At 40.6% G+C, this 18,216-nt stretch overlaps 1 protein-coding gene across 2 annotated transcripts in view; it reads left to right on the forward strand.

Annotated features, from left to right (window-relative positions):
• Positions 1–5,554: 5,554 nt before the first annotated feature.
• Positions 5,555–18,216, forward strand: part of colec11 (collectin sub-family member 11) — a 38,542-nt gene continuing 25,880 nt past the window's right edge. Inside the window, exons 1-3 of one of the 2 annotated variants that reach the window (XM_073056828.1) lie at positions 5,555–5,808; positions 6,929–7,084; positions 12,278–12,349. In XM_073056828.1, coding sequence (XP_072912929.1) covers positions 6,955–7,084; positions 12,278–12,349 — 202 coding nt within the window. In that variant the 5' untranslated portion in view covers positions 5,555–5,808; positions 6,929–6,954. The remainder of the gene's footprint in view (positions 5,809–6,928; positions 7,085–12,277; positions 12,350–18,216) is intronic. The other variant, XM_073056829.1, reaches the window with a different exon arrangement.

Raw genomic sequence — 18,216 nt, forward strand, 5'->3', positions numbered from 1 at the left:
GAGATGCTGCATTTAATTCCCTCGTCTAAATCATTAATATATATTGTAAACAACTGGGGTCCTAGCACTGAGCCTTGTGGTACCCCACTAGTCACTGCCTGCCATTCTGAAAAGGTCCCATTTACTGCCACTCTTTGCTTCCTGTCTGCCAACCAATTCTCTATCCACATCAATACCATATCCCCAATACCGTGTGCTTTAAGTTCGCACACTGATCTCCTGTGTGGGACCTTGTCAAAAGCCTTTTGAAAATCTAAATATACCACATCCACTGGCTCTCCCCTATTCACTCTACTAGTTACATCTTCAAAAAATTCTATAAGATTCGTCAGACATGATTTTCCTTTCACAAATCCATGCTGACTTTGTCCGATGATTTCACCCCTTTTCAAATGTGCTGTTATCACATCTTTGACAACCAACTCTAGCATTTTCCCCACCACCGATGTCAGACTAACCGGTCTATAATTCCCTGGTTTTTCTCTCCCTCCTTTTTTAAAAAGTGGGGTTACATTAGCCATCCTCCAATCCTCAGGAACTAATTCAGAATCTAAGGAGTTTTGAAAAATTATCACTAATGCATCCATTATTTCTTGGGCTACTTCCTTAAGCACTCTGGGATGCAGACCATCTGGCCCTGGGGATTTATCTGCCTTTAATCCCTTCAATTTACCTAACACTACTTCCCTACTAACATGTATTTCCCTCAGTTCCTCCATCTCACTAGACCCTCGGTCCCTTACTATTTCCGGAAGATTATTTATGTCCTCCTTAGTGAAGACAGAACCAAAGTAGTTATTCAATTGGTCTGCCATGTCTTTGTTCCCTATGATTAATTCACCTGTTTCTGACTGTAAAGGACCTACATTTGTCTTGACCAATCTTTTTCTTTTCACGTATCTATAAAAGCTTTTACAGTCAGTTTTTATGTTCCCTGCCAGCTTTCTCTCATAATCCTTTTTCCCTTTCCTAATTAAGCCCTTTGTCCTCCTCTGCTGGTCTCTGAATTTCTCCCAGTCCTCAGGTGTGCCACTTTTTTCTGCTAATTTATATGTTTCTTCTTTGGACTTGACACTATCCCTTATTTCCCTTGTCAGCCATGAGTGCACTACCTTCCCTGCTTTATTCTTTTGCCAAACTGGGATGAACAATTGTAGTTCATCCATGCAATCTTTAAATGCTTGCCATTGCATATCCACCGTCAACCCTTTAAGTATCATTTACCAGTCTATCTTAGCTAATTCACGTCTCATACCTTCAAAGTTTCCCTTCTTTAAGTTCAGAACCTTTGTTTCTGAATTAACTATGTCACTCTCCATCTTAATGAAGAATTCCACCATATTATGGTCACTCTTACCCAAGGGGCCACGCACGACAAGATTGCTAACTAACCCTTCCTCATTGCTCAATACCCAATCTAGAATGGCCTGCTCTCTAGTTGGTTCCTCGACATGTTGGTTCAGAAAACCATCTCGCATACATTCCAAGAAATCCTCTTCCTCAGCACCCTTACCAATTTGGTTCACCCAATCTATTTGTAGATTGAAGTCACCCATTATAACTACTGTTCCTTTATTGCACACATTTCTAATTTCCTGTTTAATGCCATCCCCAACCTCACTACTACTGTTAAGTGGCCTGTACACAACTCCCACCAGTATTTTCTGCCCCTTAGTGTTAAGCAGTTCTACCCATATCAATTCCACATCCTCCAGGCTAATGTCCTTCCTTTCTATTGCGTTAATCTCCTCTCTAACCAGCAATGCTACCCCACCTTCTTTTCTTTCCTGTCTATCTGTCCTGAATATTGAATATCCCTGGATGTTGAGCTCCCATCCTTGGTCACCCTGGAGCCATGTCTCTGTGTCCCAACTATATCATATTCATTAATAACTATCTGCACATTCAATTCATCCACCTTGTTATGAATGCTCCTCCCATTGACACACAAAGCCTTCAGGCTTGTTTTTACAACACTTTTAGCCCTTATACAATTATGTTGAAAAGTGGCTCTTTTTGCTTTTTGCCCTGGATTTGCCTGCCTGCCACTTTTACTTTTCACCTTACTACTTTTTGCTTCTACCCTCATTTTACACCCCTCTGTCTCTCTGCACTTGTTCCCATCCCCTTGCCACATTAGTTTAAACCCTCCTGAACAGCTCCCCCTAGGACATTGGTTCCAGTCCAGCCCAGGTGCAGACTGTCCTGTTTATACCGGTCCCACCTCCCCCAGAACTGGTTCCAATGCCTCAGAAATTTGAATCCCTCCCCCTTGCACCATTTTTCAAGCCACGTATTCATCTGAAATATCCTCCTATTTCTACTCTGACTAGCACATGGCACTGGTAGTAATCCAGAGATTATTACCTTTGTCGTTCTACTTTTTAGTTTATCTCCTAACTCCCTAAATTCACCTTGTAGGACCTCATCCCTTTTTTCACCTATATCGTTGGTACCTATGTGCACCACGACCACTGGCTGTTCACCCTCCCATTCCAGAATGTCCTGCAGCCGCTCAGAGACATCCTTGACTCTTGCACCAGGGAAGCAACATACCATCCTGGAGTCTCGTTTGCAGCCGCAGAAACGCCTATCTTTTCCCCTTACAATCGAATCCCCTATCACTATAGCTCTCCCACTCCTTTTCCTTCCCTCCTGTGCCGCAGAGCCACCCATGGTGCAATGAACTCGGCTGCTGCTGCCTTCCCCTGATGAGACATCTCCCCCAACAGTATCCAAAACAGTATATCTGTTTAGGAGGGAGATGACCCCAGGGGACTCCTGCACTACCTGCCTACTGCTACGCTGTCTAGTTGGCCACCCCTTCCCTTTCTGCCTGTGTAGCCTTTACCTGTGGTGTGGCCAACTCACTGAACATGCTATTCACAACTTTCTCAGCATCGCGGATGCTCCAGTATGAATCCAATCGCAGCTCCAGACGCTCAATGCGGTCTGCCAGAAGCTGCAGTTGGGCACACTTCCTGCACACATAGTCATCAGGGACACTGGAAGTATCCCTGATTTCCCACATGCTGCAGGATGAGCAAACCACAGAGCCGATCTCAGCTGCCATGACCTACCCAATACTTGCCTCAACTTTTGAAACTCTCTCCTTTGAAAGGAACTTACCCGGCCTTACCTCACTTGGAGTGAAACTCGTCCTCAGCCTCTTCTCGTCAAAGCCTCAAATCTCCACTCCTTCACTGGCCCGCCCGCCCACTCACTCACAGGCCGCTCCGCTTGAGGTAACCCTCTATTTATTTGTTTGAGCTTTTCAAACTACTTGGTCACCTGACCTCGTTTGCTGAATCAGCTGCTTTCTGCTGAGTCTGAGCTATTCAAATCTTGATTGTCTAATCAACGGCTTTCTGCTGAGCTATTCAAATCTTGATTGACTTGATTGCACAGTCCAACTGCCAAAACTGCCAGAATCTCTCGAGTCAAAGCCTCAAATCTCCACTCCTTCACTGGCCCACTCACTCACTGGCTGCTTTCCATAAATAGTTATGATTCATGGCATTGAGCGAAGTGTCCAGCATCAATATCACTGTGTTGTTGATTTTCCCCTCTCTGAATCTTATTTTGTGCAAGTTACGTTTTAAAAATAAATTTCTAGTATGTGGTCAATTTGCACACACAAAATTAAGGAGTTTACTGATTTGTTAAAATCAATGTTTAAATCAGTCACATCTAAACTATGTTAGTGGGTGTGTTCCAGTGAGAGTAACTACTGACAATGTGCATGTACACAGACTTGTAGTATGGAGAAGGGCCTACCAAGGAGCACAATATCCGAAGAAAGAAAATTCTAAGATGTCGCTGAAGGAATAAAAATCTTGAGATTTTCCCCCTATGGTTAGTCTCAGAACACCTCGGCAATTAGGAGTGTTGTTTGTAACGTCAGACATATGACCAGATGTCTGTGGAAGCTATGCTTTGAGATGGAGGCTGTTCAGTTTCTATGGTGACTGTTCATTGATTAGTTGTAATGGTGTTCATAGTTACTTCTCCTGTCTCTCACTCTCCTATGGATCTGAAGTGCTTCAGCTGAATGCTTGCAGTCTGACAGCAGGGAAAATTCATCTTCTCTGCTTTCTAAGACAAGAGATATAATAGAAGTAGTCATTACAAGATTGGGTAGATTTTGTACATCTTACCAAGATCATTTGTCTAAAATTAACAGTTTTCTTCTTTCATTATCTGCACAAATAATCGTGAATGATGAAGGTGCCAAACATGCTGGGAAATATAGTAAAAATATTTGTTTATACACTATATATTTTTTTTAAAGTGTTGCCTCTTAATTGCCAAAGGACTCCCACTGGGTTCTAGTCCTCATCAATGCATAGATAGTTACTGACAGTGGGTTATTTGATTATGAAAGGCATTCATGGCTGAGTTTTAACAGTCCAGTGGCTCTTATTAGTCAATCTCTGTATACAAAAGCCTTCAATTATCTCTCCCTGTCCCAGCGTGAACTGCAGAAATCAATTGTAGGATTTAATTTGGTGTGTATAGCTTGCAGCATAATTGTGCAGCTAGTGGAGCTGCTGGCTCACAGGTCCATTGCCCCGTGTTTAATCCCTCACTGTCTACGTGGAGTTTGCACATTCTCTCTCTCTGACTGTGTCAGTTTTCCCTCGACTGCTCTGGTTTTCTGCCCCATCCCAGATGCTTTCTGGCGAGTTGGCTACTGTAAATCGTCCCTAGCTCATTGCTGGATGGTAGAATCTGGGGAGAATAAAAAAAAGCAGGGTTAATGTAGGATTGGTGTAAAATGGGTGGCGGATGGTTAGTGTGGCATTAGTGGGCTGAAGGGCTTGTTTCTCAGCTGTATGGCTCTATAACCAAATTACGATAAACTAGGAAGAACCTTGGGGCTGAATGCTTTAATTTTGGACTTTTATGATGTTATAGTCTGTTCGGGGAGCCTAAACGAGTGCAATTCTTTTCATCCTTTTACCAAAAAAACTATTTGCAGAATGTGATTGGGATTAGGAGTCTCACATTTTAAAAGTTATGTTATGTGTGTGATTTTCAATTCCTGTGTTATGGAACATTAATTTTACATCAGGAAGGGGTATAGGAAAAGTATGCATTTTTCCAGATGTCTTAGGAAGAATAAACTGGCAAATTCTTCAGTAACTTTCTGAAAATGGAATTCTAGAGCCACAGACCTCTTAGACCTCTTTTATTGAGATGAGGCACCGCTCTATTAAAGGTATTTTGTAACAATCTGCTGCAGTGTGATTTTCTGAAGCCACACCATACAAACAAGATATTGGCAAAACAATTGTTTCTAGATAATCATAACAGAATGTTGCAAAAAGCCAGAAGGATGTTAAGTAAACCCTCAGTAGTTTGATTACTGAGAGATTAAAAAAAAATCTCAATTCAAAGCCCATGTGACTTGGAAAATCTCTGAGAGTTCTCTACTGTTCATATTGCTGGAGATCTTTATGTGTTGCATGCAGAGAAGTTTATTTTATTCTTAAAAAAACAAAAATTAAACAAATATTGAAGATTTTATTTTTGCACTATTCTATCTTGGATTTTCCCATAGTTATCTCTTACAGCTGCAAGTTCCCCAGCTGACATTTGTCAAACAGGATGTTATTTATGGGTCATACTTACAATTTTTCTCTCTTGATTTGCTGAGCCGATTCCTTGGGCAGGCTATATCAACCAGTCAACCTAAAAAAAATCTGTCAAGCATTGGTAAACAAGAACAGCAATAAAGTTCATCTGTGCGATGGGAGAAGAAGCTCAGGATGATTCCTTGCTCACTGTTCCATCTTCCATCATAAGGTAAGGGGAATTTTTCAGTCTGATTTTCATTCCATTCTTAGTTTAAAACCTGCTGTATTACATTCCAAATGACAGTCCTTGCTACCATCTGTTAATAAATGGGCAGAAAGAGTTCAGCAAATGGACTGTATTAGAGTGCATCATTTAACTCTTAAAACGCTTCAGAATTTTGTTCTGTTGAAGCATCGGCTGCTGACCAAGAATTGACTGGTGATGGGCTTACTTTTTTTCAACAACTGTACAAATCATTTAGCAAACTAATGGAATGTGCTAAACTCTAATCAGTAAAATGTAATTCAGATCTGCATCACAAGTAGCGACTGTTAACCATTGAATTTTTAAAGTGAAGTATGGAGTTTGATTAAGGTACGGCTTCAATTTAGCAATTATCATTAATCTATTAATGCTGTTTGCCAGCCAGCATGAACAGGAATTTCTTTCTAAATTCAACATGAGGAGTGAAATCCATTGTGCATGGCACTGGTTGATATAAGCTAAGGTCAGAGAACTTCAGAATAACTATTAGCCTCTGGAAATTCCTTACAGATTCTCCTGTGGGACACAGTCTTGGGTGGTGTGGAGCTTCTGTTCATGTTGTACAGACACACATAGCATTGGATAAGGCTGAGTGGGAGGGCTGGGGGAGGGGGGGTTTGGTTAGATGTGTGACTAGCGGGAATTCTGGTCGATGACATCATCTCCCCAGCCCTTTCTCATGCTGTCACATCTTCTCTGATGGGGCCAAGCTCAGGGAGAAAATGCCAACATTTATTCTGGAATGTTAATTGAAAGAAATTGGAATAAAGACCCAGCAAAACTGAATCCCATTTCTTCCTTCTCCCACATTTACTTGCATAACCCAGACCTAGGTAACTTCAAACTGGACAAGCAAAAGCTCGGATTAAAAAGAGACTTGAGTTTGCTTTGGGTGATAGCTGTGGGTGGTGTGGGGGATGTACATTGAAACAGAAGCTGGAATGGATGGTCTCATTCCTAACACATTGAGGGTGCAGGAAGAAGTAGTTTTGAGCATAATTTTTCAAATTGCATATTTTTAATTAAGAAATGTTGTTTTGTCTTAATTGTAATAGTTATTTATTAAAGGAATTTCTGTCTTTAGGAGTCAATGAACTTCTTGTGGACATTATGAACAGTGGACTGTTTTTACTGGTGTTGCTAATTGGCCTGCTGTTCCTGTCCTTGCTCCGATCTGGAGAATCTCAACACATAGCAGATGAATCATGCTCAGTACAGATCCTAGTCCCTGGTCTGAAAGGTATACTCAGTTCAAACCTTCATCATTTGTGAATTACAGTGGACTGCTTACTATTACTGTTGCACATTTTTGTTACATTAACATATTAGTGCTCTCCTTGCAGTTTATTGGGTGCAATATATATATAGTACTTTTAATTAACAATGGTGCCGGATTATTCCATGGTGCAGCAAGATGGATGGAGATTATCAGAGTGCCTGTTTAGTTAATTCAATGCCCATCTGTAAACTAAACACAACAGTTCCTTATCTGTGCTGAATTATTTGATCTTAAACTTACCTCAGTGTATCGTGGAGTTAGTTACGTTGCTGCGTCCTGTTTCTGCTCACTGCTCAATGATGCTTGTTGGAAGATAGATTCATGTTGGCTGAGGACTAGGATTAGTTCAGCTGCAAGACCCCCTCGACGTTGAACAGCCTGCTGGTACTTACCTCAGAGCAAAATATTGATGCTCTGTCGGACCATCATACTGTTAAGTCATTAATCTGAGGTAAAAATATCAGGAGAGATGGTAAAAAAAAATTGCAATTCTGCAATGTTTAGTTAAAGTCATATTCGTATAATGATGCTGTACCAAAACGGGGAATACAAACTCAACTACTAATAAGCGAAAGGTGAGTTTACTAAGGCATTGCCTTTGTTAAATTAAAGTTACTTGAGACAAGAAACATCTGCTAAAATCAAAACTGAATTTACCGTCGTAGGAATAGATGTATGTCTGCATAGATGCAATGAAAAACTGATTTGTATCAGCATCATGGGCTCATGGTGTCAGATATACAACATTCACAAGAAGAACATAAATTATAAGACCATAATACAGAGGAGCAGAATTAGGCCATTTGGCCCATCGAGTCTACTCTGCCATTCAATCATGGCTGATCATTTTTTCCCCTCCTCAGCTCCATTCCCCGGCCTTCTCCCTGTAACGTTTGATGTCATGTTCAATCAAGGATTGATCAATCAACCGATCAAGAACACCCAATAAACTGGCCTCCACAATTCCACAATTTCAATACTCTCTGGCTAAAGAAATTTCTTCACTTCTCTGTTTTAAATGGATGCCCCCTATCCTGAGGCTGTGCCCTCTTGTCCTAGACTCCCCCACCATGGGAAGCATCCTATTCACATCAACTCGTTCTAGACCTTTGAAGATTCAAAAGGTTTCAGTGAGAATCCCCCCCCCCCCATCTGAAACTCCAGTGAGCACAGAACCAGAGCCATCAAACATTCCCTGTACGATAACCCTTTCACTCCCAAAATCATCCATGTGAACCTTCTCTAAACCCTCTCCAATGCTAACACATCTTTTGTTAGATGAGGAGCTCAAAACTATTCATAATACTCAAGCTGAGACCTCACTAGTGTCTTATAAAGCCTTGGACATTCATCTCCCAACTACAACCATCCATCAGCCATGATTCAGTGATGGCCACAACATCATACCCAACAAACTGTAAAAATGCAACAAGATCATCCACCTTTTCCTCTGTGCATTGAGATATAACACTTTGTGTACTGTATTTGCTACCTTTTTTGATTCTGCATCCCTAATGCACTGATACTCACCCTGCTGGCTGCAATGATATCCTATCTTCTGCCTGCCCTTCCTGAGAGTCTGACTGCATGTCATCTTTGATTTTTTACCATCTGTCCTATCCTGAGTCCCTTCACTTCCCACCCCCCCCCACCACCAAATTAGTTTAAACCCTCCCCAACTGCTCTAACAAACCTGTCCATGAGAATATTGACTCCCCGTGGATTCAGGTGCAACCCATAACTTTTGAACAGATCACGCCTCACCAGAAGAGATCCCTGTCCCCTGCACCACGCATTTATCTGCCAGATCATCCCGTTTCTACCCTCACTGGTGTGTGGCACAGGCAGCAATCCAGAAATTACTACCCGGCAAACATGCAAGATTATTCATGATCAAGAAGCTTGCAATTTTAAAGTCAAATTTTCAAGTTCCAACTGTGCTCTATGGATTATGTGCTCTGTCACACCGTAGAACTCCACATGAATGTTGATGGATATGTTGGTGTGTGTTCTGTGATTGCACACATGCACGACTTGGGACTAATAGTAGTCTTGGTTGAGATGGATATGAAAAGTTTCATTCACTGGCACAACTAGCATACGTCAGATGCAGCCCCAAGTCCTCATCCTCACATGTCACCTATAGGTTGCATTAATTAGTCAAGGACCTATATCACAGTAGTACTTTCATTTTGATACTATTGGAACCGCACCACAGAGGTGACAAAGAACTCCAATGTCCAGTAACTAAACAAAAAGATAGAAACAGCCTCTGGCACTAAATGCACAGCTGATAAAATATTTTTGAAGTCTTACAATTGTGATATGTAAACTAATTTATTTCCTGATTTTCAACTGATTTCTAGCACATTGATTAGAGTATATTAGATCAGTGCAAGGAACTGTAATCTATAATCTTTAAATTTCATTGTTCCAGTGAAGATCAACAATTAAATTGAGATTAAAACAAATATGTTTATTGTTTAGTTTTCTCTTACCACATCTGTAGAACCTGTTGACTCTTCTGCTGAAGATGCATAAGTACTATCTTCATCTAATACATTCAAAATTACACTGCTAATAGTGAGTGAGTGGAATTATGTTCTTTCTCTTCATCCCTTTTCCATTATCACAATGAAATATGCTGCACCTAGCAAGCTGTGAGATCAGGTGACTAGTGATATGACTGTGGTCCAGATAGTGTTACCTGGAACTATTATACAATAGATGAAGGAAAGGGGTGAGAGCCAATTTCACTCGCTCTCCGTGATGGTCACTCCTCTCTGTGCCGCTGAGGCTATGAAGACTGTCCTGTCTGCGAGGCTTTAGGCCTACTCTAGTTTGCTTTGCGGTTCGGATCTGAGGATGCAATTTGGTTTGGAATGTTGTTTTTCGCTTCAATTGTTTGCATGATGTGTATTTTTTTTTACCTTTCTCTTGCGCATCAGGTGTTGGTCTTTTATTTTATTTTTCTTTAATTAGATTCTTTTGGGTTTCTTGCTTTGTGGCTACCTGTAAGCTAACCAATCCCAACGTTGTATAATATAAATATTCTTTGATAATAAATGTATTTTGAATCTGAACATGTATAAATGCTTATTGAAACTCAAGTGTGAAAGTGTATTTCAGAAATGTAGAAATGCCCTGGAAAGATGTTCATTAATCAAAAAATAAAATATCTAACTAATGAAAGTTACTGTATGAATAATTGAGTAATAATTGTATCTTAAGCACAAGTGATTATGAAAAAAATTAGTTTTCACCATATAAGTTTCATGGAATAATTTACTATACCCTCAAAGGGAGGAATTGTATTTATGTAGAACATACACAACAAATCTTAAGGAACTTCATTTCCAGATAGTGATGTCTCATGTAGCAATTCTTACATTAGTAAAGCAAAAACAGAAATGAATATTTATACCTTACCTTTGTAGAAGTGAAACATCCTGAGTCATTCAGAGTAGCATTTGCCACAGAGCAACACATGAAAAAATTAAGGGCAGATCACAAAAACTTGGACAACAGGTATGTTTTGAGGATCATTTTATAAGGGGGGGGGGAATTAATGGGGTAGAAAGAATTAGAGAGAAAATTCCAGATCTTAGGTAACTGAAGGCACGGGGACTCTAGAGCAATTAAATTTGTAGTTGATGAAAGGAAGACAGATGTGGAGATGGGTGTCAGTTGTGCATAACCAGGTCCTGTAAAGACTGAAGAGATGAGTTAGCCTGTTATTGGCTGCTTTTTCAGATAGTTTAATGAGGTGTTTCAAATCCCTATTGAATGGGCAAACTGATGTTTCATCTGAAGGATAACACCTCTGAAATTTCTCCTGTAATGACTCAGTAAAGTGTCAGAAACCTTGAGTTGAAGCCCTTAAGCTCAAAGCAAAAAGAGCTACCACTGCATCCAAGTCAAAACCTTGTCAAAGCCTTGAAAGGATATAAATGATTTGGTGAGCAGTTCAAAGAAACGCAACAGGGATGATATAAAAGAGAGAGTTCAATCTATAGAAAGGTACTGATGGAGCTAAATTTGATTCAGGGTATTAACTATCTCTTTAAAAAATGAACAGCATAAACAACAGATTTAGCAGTAATTATATTTATATTCACCAATGATGTGAGGAAGTGCTTCCAGGCCAGTCAAATTCGAGCTCCTTGAAAAAGAAAAGAATTAATATCCTGCTCCTCAGCAAAGGCATTGTCACTTTGGAGGAAAGAATAAGGAAAACAACAATTGAAGCAAAAATTGCAGCTTGCTTTTATTTAATAAACTCCTGAGATGATTCATGGATGAACAAAAAAAGACATTCAGGCAAAAAGTTAAAGCTATTTTTTATGAGAAGAAGAGGGACATTAATTTTCCAAATGAAATGGAAGTGTTTTTGAACAATATCATTTTGTTTGGAATTCACTTCACAAGGTAGAAACGCTATCATGTTATCTTAATATGTTGTAGGAAGTTTTCTCAAGTGGTTGATTCATTTAAGAGACCATTTTTTAAGCACATTAATCTAAATAAAATAGTTTCCTAGTGAGAAAGTGTTTTTGGAAATGCTTCCCTGTGGTTGGAAGCACTTCCATGGATGTGGAAACTATTAGTGGTGGAAAGGAAGTGTTTATAGCATAGACTGCTACCAGTAGTTGTGTCTGGTGCTGTGAGCTAGGATTTAAGGCACAAAGGCAGAGCTGGAGCACTTTTGGAGAATGCCTTTTGCAGCTACACAATTCATCTTCGCAGTTAATCCACACCTTTCAAAATCTTCAATTTTATTCTTTTTCATTGCCTGGAAGTGAAGTAGCCCAACACTAGAGAATGGAGATCTTTCCATTTTTAGGTAGGGTATGCCAGCATCAAGGCCAATCAGAATCAGTCTTTTACCTCAAGATGTAAAGTTCCCCATACTCTTTCCCTGACAATGTACATTTGATTCTGAATCCAACCCTCAGCCCAGAAAATAAACAGTATCATTCTGAATCTTCAGGAAATCATCACGCTAGCTATGCTGCAGCTTGAATTGACACTGAGTGATTGGTAGTCCATCAGGGTTAGAGGTTGAAATAGTTCCATCTACATATGGAAGAACATTATTCCCTTGCAGTGACTCTACAAACAATGGGTACAATCACTATTTACATTCTGTTGCAGGTGAACCAGGAGAAAAGGGGGAGAAAGGAGAACCTGGAAGGATAGGGAAAGTTGGCCCAGTTGGACAACCAGGTAATTATACCAGCTCATCTGCAGCTGGGTGAATAATTAATTCATAAATATTCTCTATACCATTCAGCATGCTACCTCCATTACATTGGATATCTAGTTTAGAATTACCAGAACCTTTCTGATGCAAGCTATACTTTGCTTTGGAATGAAAAATCATACCAAGCTGATATGGATTCTTGTTTCTTTTTAAGCTGCTCTAAAATTAGTAAAAAACTTACATTGGAATAAAAAGAACAAGAAAGGAAACTGGATGTAATATCAAGCTTGTAATTTTTTTCTTTTGTCATGTTTCCAGTTGGGATCTGGGTGGAGATGGTAACTGGCCTCATGGGTAAATAAAGAAAATTTGGGTGTGCTTTACCCTAAGAATGAATGATAAGTTTGTCTAACTCTATTCTCAAAGAAAGTTCAATTGAATGATCAGAGAGCTAACAATTGAAGTAGATGAGGAACTTTTAATATTCTTCTGGTATAAAGCATAAATCATTGTCCACATTGACATTCAAATGCGGTGTGGGTAAGATCACTTTCCACCTGGAACCTGGCTAGATTGTAGATTTTCAAAATGCTTTTGTGATTTCCATTAAGCTGGTTCATTCATTCCAATTTTGCTCAGAAAACTGGATAAGTATGCGACATACATCACTTTAAGTGAGTTAAAATTGTCTGCACTTTTGTAGACACATTGATTTTGTTTTACATATTGACAGGAGGATTTGTTATGATTGACAGGTGATAAAAATCCAAATATTTGTGAGCAAGTCTTTCTTACTAAGGAAGTTAATTATCCCCATCTGTTGAAAATGAGTTGCCATCAGAATTGTTGATGCAAGTTAATTAATTGAGTTGTAAATTCCTCTGGGCAAATTTTATTTTTTTTAATTAAAGTTGTTACTAACTGTAAAAACACAATATAACCCTTTCTGTGCAGAAATGGTTCAAATCAAAGATTCAGATAACTAAAAATGAAATCCTTGAGTGTTGATGCCAACTTCAATGGAAGGGTGCATTATTTTCTAGACATAAAATATCACATTCAAATTTCTGTGACTCATGATGAGGTCCTCTCCCTGTTTAAATTAAATACTGATACATGGACTTTCATTTTTCCAATTTTGGCATAACATACCCAACTACATTGACGGGAAGCTTGTCTGTATAATATAAAATAATATGTAACATGTTAATGTATATTCCATGATGTACAATGTATAACTGAGCATGGAAACACTTTAGCACATAAAGGTAGGTCTAATCATTGCATCTATTTGGCCTCAATAAAGTCTATTTTTGGAATTTAAAAAAAGAGTTAATTTGAGGCATGCAAGAGATTTTGTAGATGCTGGAAATCTTATCTTTTTATTTCTTTCATCAATCAACTTCCCAGCTCTTTACTTCACCCCTCCCCTCTCCCGAATTGGCCTATCACTACCCTGTACGTCTTCCTTTCCTCCCCCATCTTCTTACTCTGACTTCTCATCTCCTTTTTCCCAGTCCTGACGAAGGGTCTTGGCCTGAAATGTCCATTGTTTACTCTTTTCCATGGATGCTTCTTGGCCTGCTGAGTTCCTCCAGCATGTTGTGTGTATTACTTTGATTTCCAGCATCTGCAGAATTTCTCTTGTTTGTCATTAACCTTGTACTTTGCCTTCAAGTTCAGCCTTTCAAAGTGCATCTCTTCACACTTTTTTGTATTGAACTCCTTCTGTCACTTCTCAGCCCAGTTCTGCATCCCCTTCAATGTCCCACTGTGACCCATGACAACCTTCTACACCATCCACAACATCCCAAGCTTTGTGTCATCTGCAGTCTTACTAACCCACCCTTCCACTTCCTCATCCAAGCCATTTATAAAAATCAGAGAGAGCAGCAGTTCCAGAGCAGATCCCTGCAGAACAGCACTGGTCACAGCCCTGCAGCCAGAATGCATTCCATCAGTTAGCACCCTCTGACTTCTGTGGACAAGCCAATTCTGAGTGCATGCAGCCAAGTTTTCCTGGATCCCATGCCTTCTGACTTCAAATGAGCCTACCATGGGAAACTTGTCAAACACCTTACTAAAATTCACATACATCACATCCATTGTACATCAATCAGGTTTTTTAACTTCCTCAAAAATGTAAAAAAAAGGCTCGTGAGGTACAACCGGCTCCTCACAAAGCCATGTTGAGTATCCCTAATCAGATTATGCTTCTCCAAATGCCTGTAAATCCTGAATCTAACAATCCCCTCCAATATTTTTCCCACCTTTGATGTAAGACTTACTGGTTTAGTCAGCAAGGTCTATATTGAAGTAAAGTATTCTGTAAGAACCCCCCTGATCCAGGAGGTTTTTTAAAATCCCTGATTGGTCCTACCCTCACTCTAGTCATCCTCCTGTTCTTCATGTATGTGTAGGAACCATTAGGATTTTTCTTAATCCTACTCACAAAGCCTTCTTATATCCCTTCTCACTCTCCTTATAGGTTTCAAGAGCCCTGTTTCATCTTTGTTTCCTAAATCTTAAGTATGCTTCCTTCTTTCTCTTGAGTTCCACTTCTCTTATTAACCATGGTTCCTTTGTGCTCCCATCTTTTTCCTGCTTCAATGGAGCAACCCTATCCATAACCCCATGTAAGTGCTCTCTAAACAACCTCCACCTTTCCCTGAGAATATTAGTTCCTAACATACAGTCCCAAGTTCCTTGGTTATCAAAGAAGGTTATCACTGATTGCAAAGGAACCTTGACCAATTAAGGAAGTGGTCGACAAGTGATTTCATTACAAGTAAGATTATGTGTTTTGGAAAGCTAAACCAATGTAGGACTGATGGTATGAATGGTAGGGCACTGGGGAATGTAATGGAAAAGCCGGACCTAGGGATACAAGTGGATGGTTTGTTGAAAGCAGCATCACAGGTAGACAGGCTGGTGCAAAAATCATTTTGTATGCTGGCCTTCATCAGTCAGGACATTGAGCATAGGAGCTGAGACATGTTGCAATTGTTTAAGTTACTAAGTAGTGAGGCTGCACTTGGAGTACTGTTTACAGTTTTAGCACCTTGTTAGAGGCAAGATAGACAATAGACAATAGGTGCAGAAGTAGACCATTCGGCCATTTTGAGATCATGGCTGATCAATTCCTATCAATACCCGATTCCTGCCTTGTCTCCATATCCCTTGATTCCCCTATCCATAAGATACCTATCTAGCTCCTTCTTGAAAGCACCCAGAGAATTGGCCTCCACTACCTTCTGAGGCAGTGCATTCCAGACCACCACAACTCTCTGGGAGAAGAAGTTTTTCCTTAACTCTGTCCTAAATGACCTACCCCTTATTCTCAAACCATGCCCTCTGGTACTGGACTCTCCCAGCATCTGGAACATATTTCCTGCCTCTATCTTGTCCAATCCCTTAATAATCTTATATGTTTCAATCAGATCCCCTCTCAATCTCCTTAATTCCAGCGTGTACAAGCCCAGTCTCTCTAACCTCTCTGCGTAAGACAGTCCAGACATCCCAGGAATTAACCTCGTGAATCTACACTGCACTTCCTCTACAGCCAGGATGTCCTTCCTTAACCCTGGAGACCAAAACTGTACACAATACTCCAGGTGTGGTCTCACCACGGCTCTGTACAAATGCAAGAGGATTTCCTTGCTCTTGTACTCAATTCCCTTTGTAATAAAGGCCAACATTCCATTAGCCTTCTTCACTGCCTGCTGCACTTGCTCATTCACCTTCAGTGACTGATGAACAAGGACTCCGAGATCTCTTTGTATTACTCCCTTACCCAACACTACACCGTTCAGATAATAATCTGCCTTCCTGTTCTTACTCCCAAAGTGGATAACCTCACACTTATTCACATTATTTTGATTTTGATTTTGCACCTTGTGCATTATTCCCATGAATACCTGCCATTGCTGTTCCACTGTCTTTTCTGCTAGGCTATCTGTCCAGTCAACTTTGGCCAGCTCCTCCCTCATGGCTCCATAGTTTCCCCTGTTCATCTGCAACACTGACACCTCCGAGCTGCCCTTATCCTTCTCAAATTTCAGATAAAAGCTTATCATATTGTGATCACTACCTCCTAATGTCTCCTTTACTGCGAGATCACTTATCAAATCCTGTTCATTACATAACACTAAATCCAGAATAGTCTTGTCCCTGGTCGACTCTCCTACAAGTTGTTCCAAGAATGCATCCCGTAGGCACTCTACAAACTCCCTATCCTGTGGTCCAGCACCAACCTGATTCTCCCAGTTCACCTGCATGTTGAAATCCCCCATAACTACTGCAACATTACCTTTGCCACATGCCAATGTTAACTCCCTATTCAACTTGCACCCAATATCCATGCTACTGTTTGGTGGCCTGTAGACAACACCCATTTGGGTCCTTTTGCCCTTACTGTTCCTCAATTCTATCCACACAGACTCTACTTCTCCTGACCCTATGTCCCTCCTTGCAAAGGACTGAATCTCATTCCTCACCAACAGGGCCACCCCACCCCCTCTGCCCACATTTCTGTCCCTACCATAGCACGTATACCCTTGTACATTCATTTCCTGGGTCTGATCTCCCTGCAGCCATGTCTCCGTTATCCCAACAACATCATAGTTACCCATTCGCACCTGGGCTTCAAGCTCATCCCCCTTATTCCTGACACTTCGTGCATTCAGATATAGAATTTTTAACCCATTTCTCCTCTCTCTGTTTGAATCACTGCCTATTGTGCTTAATCCAGCTCCCCGATGTGGTTAAACTGGACAGAGTGCAGAAAATATTTATGAGGATGTTGACAGGACTAGAACACCTGGATTATAGGGAGCTTATCCACACTGCTTAGTTCTGGAAAGGGTATGGATTCCTCTATCTGTGTGCTCAGCAGGTGTGTTATAATGCCCAATGATAATGCAGCTCCATTTCCAAAATCCAGGCACAGTGTATTATCTTTATTCTCAGGAAGAACACGGTACCAGCTGGATTTCATTTGGCACAACAAACGAAAGGGTTGCTCTTTGGTAACCAGGACTGAAGTGTGCCAGATGAATTTGATTTTCATCTCTTAAGCCCATGGCATATAGCAAAAGCCACAGAGAATGTAGTGAAGTAGGTGATTGGCTAACTGAAATTAACTACTGTTTGGGCTGTTCAGGAGAGGTTTGTGCAACAAACACAAATGCTGCAAGAACTCAGCACATCAGGCAGCACGTATGGAGGGGAATACAGTGTCAACATTTTAGTCTGAGGCCCCTGCTCAGGAGTGGAAAGGAAGGGGGTAGAAGCCAGAATAAGAAGCTGGGGAGAGGGGAAGAAGAACAAGCTGGCAGGTGATGGGAGAGATCAGGTGAAGGGGAAGATGGGTGGGCAGGGGGGGAGGTAAAGTAAGAAGCTGGGAGGTGATAGGTGGAAGAAGTAAAGAGCTGAAACAGAAAAAATCCATTCAGAGAGGATGACATACCATAGAAGAAAGGGAAGGAGGAGGGAAGGGGTGAGACAGTAACCAGAATGGAAAATGGAAAAAAAGTGAGGGGTGGAGTAATTACTAGAAGTTAGAGAATTGATATTCATGCCATTGGGTTGGAGGCTATTCAGACAGAACATGAGGCATTGTTCTTCCAACCTGAGTGTGGCCTCATCATGGGAGTAGAGGAGGCCATGGACTGACATGTCAGAATGGGAATGGGAAGACAAATCAAAAAAAGCCTTAAAGAATGGGAAGACAAATTGAAAAAAATAGCCTCTTTGAAAAAAGAGGCTATTTTGGATATTCTTGAATTCAAAGCATCATCCTGAGAGCAGATGCAGTGAAGACAGAGGAACAGAAAGAAGGCCAAAGAGGTAGAGTTGGCAGTGGAAGTGGTAAGGATAGAATAATGAGCAC

This window comes from Hemitrygon akajei, chromosome 9 (genome assembly GCF_048418815.1).
Source record: "Hemitrygon akajei chromosome 9, sHemAka1.3, whole genome shotgun sequence".
Classification (NCBI taxonomy): domain Eukaryota; kingdom Metazoa; phylum Chordata; class Chondrichthyes; order Myliobatiformes; family Dasyatidae; genus Hemitrygon; species Hemitrygon akajei.